An 11,146-nucleotide genomic window follows, 5' to 3' on the forward strand; every position below is an offset into this window, starting at 1 on the left:
ATTATTAATTAATCATTTATGAATTATTTAGATGCCATTAACTATCTATAATGGACAACATTTGTGTTTCTTATAAAACAGTGAGCAAACGAAGATTAGAATCTCAGATACACATGTAGCTTTCTTTTGGTTAGTGAGGTTCTTGACTTTTCTCAATTGGGGATGAATAAACTCTACAAGCCCAGAGGAGAATCAAAGTTAATCAATTAAGCTGAAAGGGGAGGAGCCACCTTAATTCAAAGCTCTACTAAATAGCAAAGCCAACGCTGATGTGCATTGGAGCATTGTGGCAAAGTTTGTTAGAATGGGTTTCTTGCAAGGTGTTTTAGTGTTGGTTGTGATTGTGGCTTTTGATCTGAAGAGTGCCTGGGGAAGTTTGAAACACCGTCAAAGTTCAAGCAGCATGAAGCCACAATCAGCTCCAGCTTCCAGAGGTCATGCTCTTTCTTCTCAAGGGTTCTTGAATCCTTTCCAAAAGGATTATCAGTTTCCGGTTCTTGACTCCAGAAGATTTGCGCAAGAGCCTCTTGGTCTTCAGGAGAAGCAGCTGATGCAGGGTCCAGTCAAGCCTTTGGACTGGAAGTTTCCAGTTGTCCCAGAAGTGCAACGTGAGTTGGCGGCGAACTTCCAGTTGAGGCAACCTGTGACTCCCAGTAGTGTGGCTGTTCAATGCAGTGAGAACCGGGTTCATGTGGAGGTGAAGAAGGATATGTTCAGCAATGGTCAGCTGATCCAGCCAAGTGGTTTGTCTATGGGAGGCTGTCCTGTTGTTGGTGAGGACTCTGCCTCTGGGGTGCTCATCTTTGAATATGCACTGCAGGACTGCAATAGTGTGTTGATGGTAAGAACTGTAGTGTCTTACTGGATTAAATTATAAAAACGGGTTCCTCATTGATCTCAATCGTTACTCAAATGTTAAATGTCCACAGAACCTTTTTTCAGTTTCTGAAATCTGATAACCGAAAGCTGCTCTGGGGAACTGAAAGTAGTTCTATGGCATGGCTGCTAAAACTTTTTTTTTAACCTTAAAGTGTAGTTGAACAGAACCCACTTGGTAACCGCTTCCATCTCTTACAGATGACCGAGGATGAGCTCGTCTACACTTATGCGGTTACCTACACTCCTGTGGCATTTGTTGGCACGCCGATTACCCGTACTGAGGGTGCAGTTGTTGGCGTTCAATGCCACTATCAAAGGCGAGTGACTGACTGGATGTGTCTAAGCAGTGTTTCTTGTGGTGTTGCAACTAGCCGGCTTATTTGGTATCTCCTTGAAATGCAGGCTCCATAATGTGAGCAGTAATGCTCTGAGGCCAACTTGGGTTCCTTATGCTTCAACGGAGGTTGGCGAGGATGTCTTGGTGTTCTCCATGAGCCTCATGATTGGTCTGTGTGTTTCTTTTTAGATTTTCAGCTTTGTGAGTGAGGCTGTGCCTAAACCATTCTTTCCTCTTGCAGATGACTGGTCCTTTCAGAGGCCTTCAAATATATACTACTTGGGTGACACTATCAATATTGAGGCATCTGTGAAGGTGTACAACCATGTCCCACTGCGTGTGTTTGTGGACAGCTGTGTGGCCACCCAAGTACCTGATGTGACTTCTGTTCCAAGATATTCCTTCATTGAGAATCATGGGTAAAGTCCTGTCACTTCTCTAGAACTGATCAAGTTTCTTCAGTGAGCACTTGGTCCCTGAGAATTGAGTCGAGTGACCGTAGGTTTGGCTCCTCTTGGTAAGTGCTTTTTGGCATTGCTGAGAAGGCGTATGCAAAGGGTCCCTGGCCGTTCTACTTAATGTTGTAGTGTGGACCTGTACACAATCTAATGGCTAATGTTTCCCATAATCTTTTGTGCTCTGGCTAGGAATCGGTTCGCTCTATGAACCCTTACTACAGTATTCAAACCACAAACATGGTTGGTTTGGGGATCAAGTCTTAAATGCATGCAAAACTTGGCAGAATTCACCGCATGAAGACTGTGGCTGCCAGATAATTGTGGTATCTTTGGTCTCCAGTAAGGTTAAATTTTGTGGAGGATACTAGCTATGGTGACCGCCCAGTTAACCGTGAGTGCATGTAACTGTGACTGCAGTCTGTTAAAGACTGAATTGTGAGCAATTGTCCCAAAGCTTAAGTAGCCATATTGGGATGCAGCATGGCACTTGATGCATGAAGCTGGTGTTCTTGAGCTGCTTTTTACCCACTTTGTCCCTGAAAATTTTGGTACGGTCCGGTGACTCGACGCTATAGGTGCATTGAATTGTCCCCACTCTTTATCAGGTGCCTTGTGGATGCCAAGGCTACGGCTTCCAGCTCCCACTTCTTGCCTCGAACCCAGGAAGACAAGATCCGGTTCCAGCTGGAGGCTTTCATGTTCCAGGGAGGATCCAGTCCTTCTGTACGTACTATAATGACTGAAATTGGAGTTCCTCCCATCTGCTTTGGTTGTGAACCCTTACCGATGCCCCTTGCAGATTTACATGACGTGTACTGTGAAGGCCACTCTTGCTTCTGCACCCAGTGACGCTCTCCACAAATCTTGTTCCTTTTCCAATGGGTATGTTCATGCTGCTTAAGAACAAGATGAAGCTGCCGTGTCTGACTTTTCTTGTTGCAGGTGGCTTGCTGCTGATGGGAACCACCAGGTTTGTGCTTGCTGTGACTCAACATGTGGTCCTGCTGGGGGAAGTGATGTTCCTATTGGGGGTAGGTAGCTGCTTTAAGATTACTTTTGACACTTCATGTGCTCTACTTAACTTGGGTATTTGCCTCTTCTAGGTGTTCAGTGGGAAGGCAAGGCCTCACTCGGTCCTGTAATGGTCCAAGGGCGACAGAAGACTTTAGCTGGACTTTAATAAATGGGGAAAACCTTATTGCTGGCTTCCAATAAATGGGATAAACTTTATTGCTTCTGCTTTTCTTGTCTAGTTTAACCAGTTTTGATTTGAGCTGCAAGTGTGGGGAAATGGTCTACTGTTGCTCTTTCTAGAAGGAAGGGCTCATTTCTCAGTAGGAGAGTTAACAGAACCTTTAAACAGACCTACTGTGAACTTGGTTTAAGCTCAGTTTAATGAATTAAGTGGTCTGTTGCTTATGGCGCTCTAAATTCTTCTGCCACTTGGAGTCCCTGCCCCAAGAGTTCCATTTGAACACCCACTTCCCTGAAGCGCTGCAGATATTTTGTATGCATCTTGTGAACGAGATGTTGGGTAAACACAAATGGTTTTTTTTTTCTCATTGTATAAATTCAGTCACTCCTATCTTCTCTCTGCTAATGTCTCCAGTGCTAAAATGACATGCTACCATAATTAACTCGTTCACCATAGATCGCCATACTCCTAGATCAATTACAAAACTATACAGGTGTTCAAGGGCAGGCTTTAAGATGGTCTAGATCCTACCTGTGCGATCGCTACCATTTTGTTTACTTAAATGGGGAGTCATCAGTAAAATATGGAGTGTCACAAGGATCCGTCCTAGGTCCCCTTCTATTGTCAATATACATGTTGCCCCTCGGTAATATTAGAAAACACTGAATTAGCTTCCACTGTTATGCTGATGATACTCGGCTATACATCTCAACGAGACCAGATGAAACCTCTAAATTATCTAAGCTAACAGAATGTGTTAAAGGATTGGATGACCAATAATTTTCTCCAATTAAATTTGGATAAGATGGAGATATTAATTATTGGACCAAAACACTACACAGAATCCTGTAGATTACAATCTGCAACTAGATGGATGTACGGTTACTACTTCTACGGTCAAACATCTGGGTGTTATATTAGACCATAACTTTTCTCTTTTGAAAATCATATTTCCCATGTTACAAAAACTGCATTCTTCCATCTTCGAAACGTGTCTATTTCTGATGCAGAAAAGCTAGTTCATGCATTCATGACCTCTAGACTGGATTATTGTAATGCACTTCTAGGTGGTTGTCCTGCTTCAATAAACAAGCTACAGGTAGTCCAAAATGCAGTGGCTAGAGTCCTTACAAGGTCAAGAAAAGTTGATCATATTACCCCAATTTAACAGTCTCTGCACTGGCTACCTATTAAGCTCCCTATCAGTTACAAATTATCATTACTTACCTACCGTATAAGGTCCTAAATGGTTTAGCTCCTAACTAGCCTTCTACCACGTTACAATCCATCACGCTCCCTGAGGTCACAAAACGCTGGACTTTTTAAAGACGCATCTCTTTTGCCAAGCATTTGAATAATGTATATTAAATTGTGAGTATAGTTTTATCTGATCAAATGTGCATGCATATTCTTTAGCTTGGGTTAAAATAATTAATTCTACTTTGTTGGAACGGCTGCTATGCTAATGATGTCTCTATTTGTTTCTATGTTTTGTCATGATGCTGACCATCAGAGGACCTCAGATGATGCTAACCCTGAATTAACAACAGAACTAACAAATATTGCTACAAGTGTGACTGAATTATATGTTAATTAATAATAATATTAATAATGTTCATCATCCGGCTGACTATGACTTGTATAAATTTTTCTACAAATCCTGTCATACTTGCACAAACTGACAGTCACCACTTATAAGCTATTACTAAATATTGTAGAAACAATTTTCTGTAAAGTTGCTTTGTAACGATTTGTATTGTAAAAAGCGCTATACAAATAAACTTGAATTGAATTGAATTGAATTCGTTTAACTTTCGCGTGCTTTATAAAACATTTCCCTCACTCCTTTGTCCTCCCCCTCCTGCTTCATCTCTAATAGCTGACGACTTTGCAACGTTTTTATCATTGATAAAATTAAACCCATTAGTGCACAATTTTCCAAACAACAATCAGTCAAGCTCATATCATCAGCAAACTTCCACTTGTTTACATCCTTCTCTTCACTCTCTGAGGCAGAAGTCTCAAAACTCATCCTTTCTAATCACCCTACTACTTGCCCGCTTGATCCTATTCCATCTCCTCTCCTGCAGTTGTACCTTCACTGACATCAACACGTTCCTCCACACTGGTGGTTTTCCCTCATCATTTAGACAGGCACGTATAACTCCACCACTTAAGAAACCCAACCTCAACCCATCTCGTTTAGAGAACTACAGACCAGTTTCCCTTCCTTTCATTGCAAAAACACTTGAACGAGCTGTGTTCAAACAAGTCTCTACATTTCTCACTCACAACAACCTCCTTGACAGCAACCAATCTGGCTTCAAAAGTGGACATTCAACTGAGACGGCCTTGCTCTCAGTTGTTGAAGCTCTAAGACTGGCAAGAGCACAATCCAAATCTTCAGTACTTATCCTGCTTGATCTGTCCACTGCTTTTGACACGGTTAACCACCAGATCCTCCTATCAAACCTACTGGCAAAAGGCATCTCAGGAACCACACTTCAATGGTTTGAGTCACTTTTACGGACTTTTAAATCAAATGTTCCCTCCTCGTGGAATGACCTCCCCAACTCAATCCGAGCAGCTGAGTCCTTAGCCATTTTCAAGAATCAGCTTAAAACACATCTCTTCCATCTTTATTTGACCCTCTAACTTTAACACTCACTATTCTAATTCTATTCTTGAAAAAAAAATTCTAACTACCTTTCTAATCTTTTTGTATTCTATTTTCTTTTCATTTATTATGCAATTGTATGTGTGTGTGTGTGTGTGTGTGTGTGTGTATAAAGTTCTCTAACACTAGCTTGCTCTATTCTTTTTTTATTCTATCTGTTTTCTTTTTATTTACAATATTATTTAAAATTCCATGCTACGTGTACGGTGTTAACCTAACTGAGACTTGTTATAGCACTTACTGTATATATCATTGCTCTTTTTGTTGTTTTTGATTGCTTGCACTGTCCTCATCTGTAAGTCGCTTTGGATAAAAGCGTCTGCTAAGTGAAAAATGTAAATGTATAATTTTAAAATTTCCCATTATGCCTTGATGGTCCACAAATCCATCACTTGTTCAGAAATGGAACCATTCACTCCCATTCTGACGGCACCCGTTTACTACAGGGCATCCATTTAGCAAGTGGTGCCATGCTGCTAAATTTGAAGAAACAAACTTCCACATCTTCAACCTGATGTTGAGCAGTTTATCAGCGAACTTAAATTTTTAGTAATGATTGCTTAAACCACTACACTTCAAACAAAGGCTTTTTTATTTATTTGTGGCTTTAGGTCATTTACAATTTATTGCAAGTATACAATTTGTGGAGCCGAAGTTTTCCATGGGTGAGTTGCAGAGAAATGTCCAAATCATATTTCACAATAAATCGAAGGGAAAAGCAGTGCAATTTAAGTAAAAGAAATACACTTGTAAATTGCAATTGAAAAGTTTGATTTAACCCAAATTTAAATTTAACCCAGCTGTGGCCTAATCGTTAGAGAGCCGGAATAGTTGCCAGAAGGTTGCCAGTTTAAGTCTCAGATGACAAATGCAACCGTGCACATGCTTATTCTGACTAGAGTTATATTATAAAAATGGGAGAAAATGTTTGGCGGTCAAAGTCATTGTGTCCCTCACTGGTTGCCATTGCAACATGACATGCGCTTGAGACCGCACATGCATGCTAGCTGGATCAACCTAAATTATGCTTCTTAATGCAATTTGAGCATCATAGAAAACGTTCATGTGAATGTTCACCTCAGATTATTTTGCTGATTTGAAATATATTCACTATGAGTGTGTCAAGTCTGCAAGCTTTATTACCGTACTTAACTTGCATTAGCTCTGAGTCTGCGCACTCTGCTTCTAACAGCAGGGAGAGAGAAAGAGATTGCTTTTTTTCCTTTTTTTTTTTTTTTGTTCACACTTCTGACCCGTTCTATGACGAAATGTCCTATCACTGCGTTCAGATGATTTGACACTGTAGAGTTACTGCTCTATTTACAAAAGTTATATAAGAAAAAAAAAAAAAAAAAAACCTAAACCAGTGGCATAACGAGATGGAAATATAGAGTGGAAAATATATTTCCACTTGCTCTGTCCTCCGTCCATCACATTGACTCATTGCGGAGCTGCAGTTTGAATCTGAACAGCTCTTACCGCTGCGTGGATGGTTAGATGCATGATGGGCTAGTATAAACATATAAAAAAAAATGAAAATAATATAAAGGTCTTTCCAGCATTAAGGTCATAACATTAGAGTTTTTTTATCATCTTGTCTCAGTTATAAATGTATAACTATATTAAAACTTGTTTTGAAAAATTTCTTTGTCATTTGAATATTGATTTTAAAATCAATTTAAATCATAAATCTGATTTTTTTTTTTTTTTAGGCCATTTGCTATCGCCCAGCCCTAAAAGCAAGTAAAGAAGGCTTCCATTAAAATCACTTAAGTTGTCAATTAATAAAGTTATTTTTTACATTCTGTGCATTTTGTTGATTATAATTATTATTAATTACTATTATTATTAATGCTCCGATGCAAAGTAAACCACAATTTCTTTTGAATAATATAACACATAATACATATTATACAAATAATACTGCACACCTTTTAAATATATCAAATCTAAAATATGGTTTAATACCATGTAGCTTAGAGTAAATATAAGCACAGGCTCAGGCACAGGCTCGACATTCATCCAGCTTGAATTCGTTCTAAGAAATGCACATAACTTCATAAGTACCAAACTTTCATCTGTGAATATTACATATTAAATATTTTAGATATATTAAATATTTGAACTATAATGTTTTTCTTTCATTTTCCGTGACTGAAGCCGACAACACATCAGTGAGGCAAAACTGACGTCTGTTTGTGAAAATGTGCTTGTTTGATTTATTTATGGTTAAAGCGCCACTCAGCGGTCAAAAGCTGCAAATTCGCTTTACAGACGCGGCGGCGGCGGTACGTGCGGCGGTAAAAAGGGCCTCTAGGCTGTCCACCTACTGTAAGCCTGCCACTTTTATGGGCCTGTTCATGGCAAGAGATAATTATTTTTATTTTTTGCGGACGGACCAAAACAGCACATCGGCCCACCGGGAACGTGCCCGGTAGGCCAGATGGCCAGTCCACCTGTGCAAAGATTGACATGCATTGAAGTAAAAATTCACAACGAAGAGTAAAAAAATTATAATAATGTTTTTTCCCACTTATTGTACCTGAACAATTAGAGGTGACTTGCTTTGTCCCTCCCAACTTGCCAATTTACTCATATTTTCCTTTCTACTCATTTATATTTAGGTATACATGATATTACCATTAAACATAGTGACTACGCTGAAAATTAAACCAAAAATTATCAATGAATATTTATGATTATTAATGAATCATTTATGAATTATTTAGATGCCATTAACTATCTATAATGGACAACATTTGTGTTTCTTATAAAACAGTGAGCAAACGAAGAGAATCTCAGATACACATGTAGCTTTCTTTTGGTTAGTGAGGTTCTTGACTTTTCTCAATTGGGGATGAATAAACTCTACAAGCCCAGAGGAGAATCAAAGTTAATCAATTAAGCTGAAAGGGGAGGAGCCACCTTAATTCAAAGCTCTACTAAATAGCAAAGCCAACGCTGATGTGCATTGGAGCATTGTGGCAAAGTTTGTTAGAATGGGTTTCTTGCAAGGTGTTTTAGTGTTGGTTGTGATTGTGGCTTTTGATCTGAAGAGTGCCTGGGGAAGTTTGAAACACCGTCAAAGTTCAAGCAGCATGAAGCCACAATCAGCTCCAGCTTCCAGAGGTCATGCTCTTTCTTCTCAAGGGTTCTTGAATCCTTTCCAAAAGGATTATCAGTTTCCGGTTCTTGACTCCAGAAGATTTGCGCAAGAGCCTCTTGGTCTTCAGGAGAAGCAGCTGATGCAGGGTCCAGTCAAGCCTTTGGACTGGAAGTTTCCAGTTGTCCCAGAAGTGCAACGTGAGTTGGCGGTGAACTTCCAGTTGAGGCAACGTGTGACTCCCAGTAGTGTGGCTGTTCAATGCAGTGAGAACCGGGTTCATGTGGAGGTGAAGAAGGATATGTTCAGCAATGGTCAGCTGATCCAGCCAAGTGGTTTGTCTATGGGAGGCTGTCCTGTTGTTGGTGAGGACTCTGCCTCTGGGGTGCTCATCTTTGAATATGCACTGCAGGACTGCAATAGTGTGTTGATGGTAAGAACTGTAGTGTCTTACTGGATTAAATGATTAAAAACGGGTTCTTCATTGATCTCAATCGCTACTCAAATGTTAAATGTCCACAGAACCTTTTTTCAGTTTCTGAAATCTGATAACCAAAAGCTGCTCTGGGGAACTGAAAGTAGTTCTATGGCATGGCTGCTAAAACTTTTTTTTAACCTTAAAGTGTAGTTGAACAGAACCCACTTGGTAACCGCTTCCACCTCTTACAGATGACCGAGGATGAGCTCGTCTACACCTATGCGGTTACCTACACTCCTGTGGCATTTGCTGGCACGCCGATTACCCGTACTGAGGGTGCAGTTGTTGGCGTTCAATGCCACTATCAAAGGCGAGTGACTGACTGGATGTGTCTAAGCAGTGTTTCTTGTGGTGTTGCAACTAGAAGCTGGCTTATTTGGTATCTCCTTGAAATGCAGGCTCCATAATGTGAGCAGTAATGCTCTGAGGCCGACTTGGGTTCCTTATGCTTCAACGGAGGTTGGCGAGGATGTCTTGGTGTTCTCCATGAGCCTCATGATTGGTCTGTGTGTTTCTTTTAGATTTTCAGCTTTGTGAGTGAGGCTGTGCCTAAACCATTCTCTCCTCTTGCAGATGACTGGTCCTTTCAGAGGCCTTCAAATATATACTACTTGGGTGACACTATCAATATTGAGGCATCTGTGAAGGTGTACAACCATGTCCCACTGCGTGTGTTTGTGGACAGCTGTGTGGCCACCCAAGTACCTGATGTGACTTCTGTGCCGAGATATTCCTTCATTGAGAATCATGGGTAAAGTCCTGTCACTTCTCTAGAACTGATCAAGTTTCTTCAGTGAGCACTTGGTCCCTGAGAATTGAGTCGAGTGACCGTAGGTTTGGCTCCTCTTGGTAAGTGCTTTTTGGCATTGCTGAGAAAGCGTATGCAAAGGGTCCCTGGCCGTTCTACTTAATGTTGTAGTGTGGACCTGTACACAATCTAATGGCTAATGTTTCCCATAATCTTTTGTGCTCTGGCTAGGAATCGGTTCGCTCTATGAACCCTTACTACAGTATTCAAACCACAAACATGGTTGGTTTGGGGATCAAGTCTTAAATGCATGCAAAACTTGGCCGAATTCACCGCATGAAGACTGTGGCTGCCAGATAATTGTGGTATCTCTGTCTCCAGTAAGGTTAAATTTTGTGGAGGATACTAGCTATGGTGACCGCCCAGTTAACAGTGAGTGCATGTAACTGTGACTGCAGTCTGTTAAAGACTGAATTGTGAGCAATTGTCCCAAAGCTTAAGTAGCCATATTGGGATGCAGCATGGCACTTGATGCATGAAGCTGGTGTTCTTGAGCTGCTTTTTACCCACTTTGTCCCTGAGAATTTTGGTACGGTCCGGTGACTCGACGCTATAGGTGCATTGAATTGTCCCCACTCTTTATCAGGTGCCTTGTGGATGCCAAGGCTACGGCTTCCAGCTCCCACTTCTTGCCTCGAACCCAGGAAGACAAGATCCGGTTCCAGCTGGAGGCTTTCATGTTCCAGGGAGGATCCAGTCCTTCTGTACGTACTATAATGACTGAAATTGGGGTTCCTCCCATCTGCTTTGGTTGTGAACCCATACCGATGCCCCTTGCAGATTTACATGACGTGTACTGTGAAGGCCACTCTTGCTTCTGCACCCAGTGATGCTCTCCACAAATCTTGTTCCTTTTCCAACGGGTATGTTCATGCTGCTTAAGAACAAGATGAAGCTGCCGTGTCTGACTTTTCTTGTTGCAGGTGGCTTGCTGCTGATGGGAACCACCAGGTTTGTGCTTGCTGTGACTCAACATGTGGTCCTGCTGGGGGAAGTGATGTTCCTATTGGGGGTAGGTAGCTGCTTTAAGATTACTTTTGACACTTCATGTGCTCTACTTAACTTGGGTATTTGCCTCTTCTAGGTGTTCAGTGGGAAGGCAAGGCCTCACTCGGTCCTGTAATGGTCCAAGGGCGACAGAAGACTTTAGCTGGACTTTAATAAATGGGGAAAACCCTATTGCTGGCTTTCAATAAATGGGATAAACTTTA

The 11,146-nt window shown here is 41.1% G+C and overlaps 2 protein-coding genes across 2 annotated transcripts; both read left to right on the forward strand.

The window, feature by feature from the left end:
• The first annotated feature begins 261 nt into the window (after positions 1-261).
• LOC127938695 (zona pellucida sperm-binding protein 3-like) lies at positions 262-2,904 on the forward strand. Its single transcript, XM_052535504.1, has 8 exons — positions 262-841; positions 1,078-1,196; positions 1,282-1,385; positions 1,458-1,635; positions 2,280-2,397; positions 2,474-2,556; positions 2,617-2,705; positions 2,778-2,904. The coding sequence occupies exons 1-8, from the start codon at positions 305-307 to the stop codon at positions 2,852-2,854; spliced, it is 1,305 nt and encodes a 434-aa protein (XP_052391464.1). The 5' UTR covers positions 262-304; the 3' UTR covers positions 2,855-2,904.
• Positions 2,905-8,502: 5,598 nt separating this feature from the next.
• Positions 8,503-11,146, forward strand: LOC127938696 (zona pellucida sperm-binding protein 3-like). Its single transcript, XM_052535505.1, has 8 exons — positions 8,503-9,082; positions 9,319-9,437; positions 9,526-9,629; positions 9,701-9,878; positions 10,522-10,639; positions 10,716-10,798; positions 10,859-10,947; positions 11,020-11,146. The coding sequence occupies exons 1-8, from the start codon at positions 8,546-8,548 to the stop codon at positions 11,094-11,096; spliced, it is 1,305 nt and encodes a 434-aa protein (XP_052391465.1). The 5' UTR covers positions 8,503-8,545; the 3' UTR covers positions 11,097-11,146.

Source organism: Carassius gibelio, chromosome A20, assembly GCF_023724105.1.
Source record: "Carassius gibelio isolate Cgi1373 ecotype wild population from Czech Republic chromosome A20, carGib1.2-hapl.c, whole genome shotgun sequence".
Lineage (NCBI taxonomy): Eukaryota > Metazoa > Chordata > Actinopteri > Cypriniformes > Cyprinidae > Carassius > Carassius gibelio.

Excerpts from the sequence above, each read along its gene's own strand:
- LOC127938695 (XM_052535504.1), top strand. The coding sequence starts at position 305 with ATGGGTTTCTTGCAAGGTGTTTTAGTGTTGGTTGTGATTGTGGCTTTT. Across the intron at positions 1,386-1,457 it reads CTCCATGAGCCTCATGATTG|ATGACTGGTCCTTTCAGAGG; the intron begins GTCTGTGTGTTT and ends TTCCTCTTGCAG. Across the intron at positions 2,706-2,777 it reads AAGTGATGTTCCTATTGGGG|GTGTTCAGTGGGAAGGCAAG; the intron begins GTAGGTAGCTGC and ends TGCCTCTTCTAG.
- LOC127938696 (XM_052535505.1), top strand. The coding sequence starts at position 8,546 with ATGGGTTTCTTGCAAGGTGTTTTAGTGTTGGTTGTGATTGTGGCTTTT. Across the intron at positions 9,438-9,525 it reads GTTCAATGCCACTATCAAAG|GCTCCATAATGTGAGCAGTA; the intron begins GCGAGTGACTGA and ends CTTGAAATGCAG. Across the intron at positions 10,948-11,019 it reads AAGTGATGTTCCTATTGGGG|GTGTTCAGTGGGAAGGCAAG; the intron begins GTAGGTAGCTGC and ends TGCCTCTTCTAG.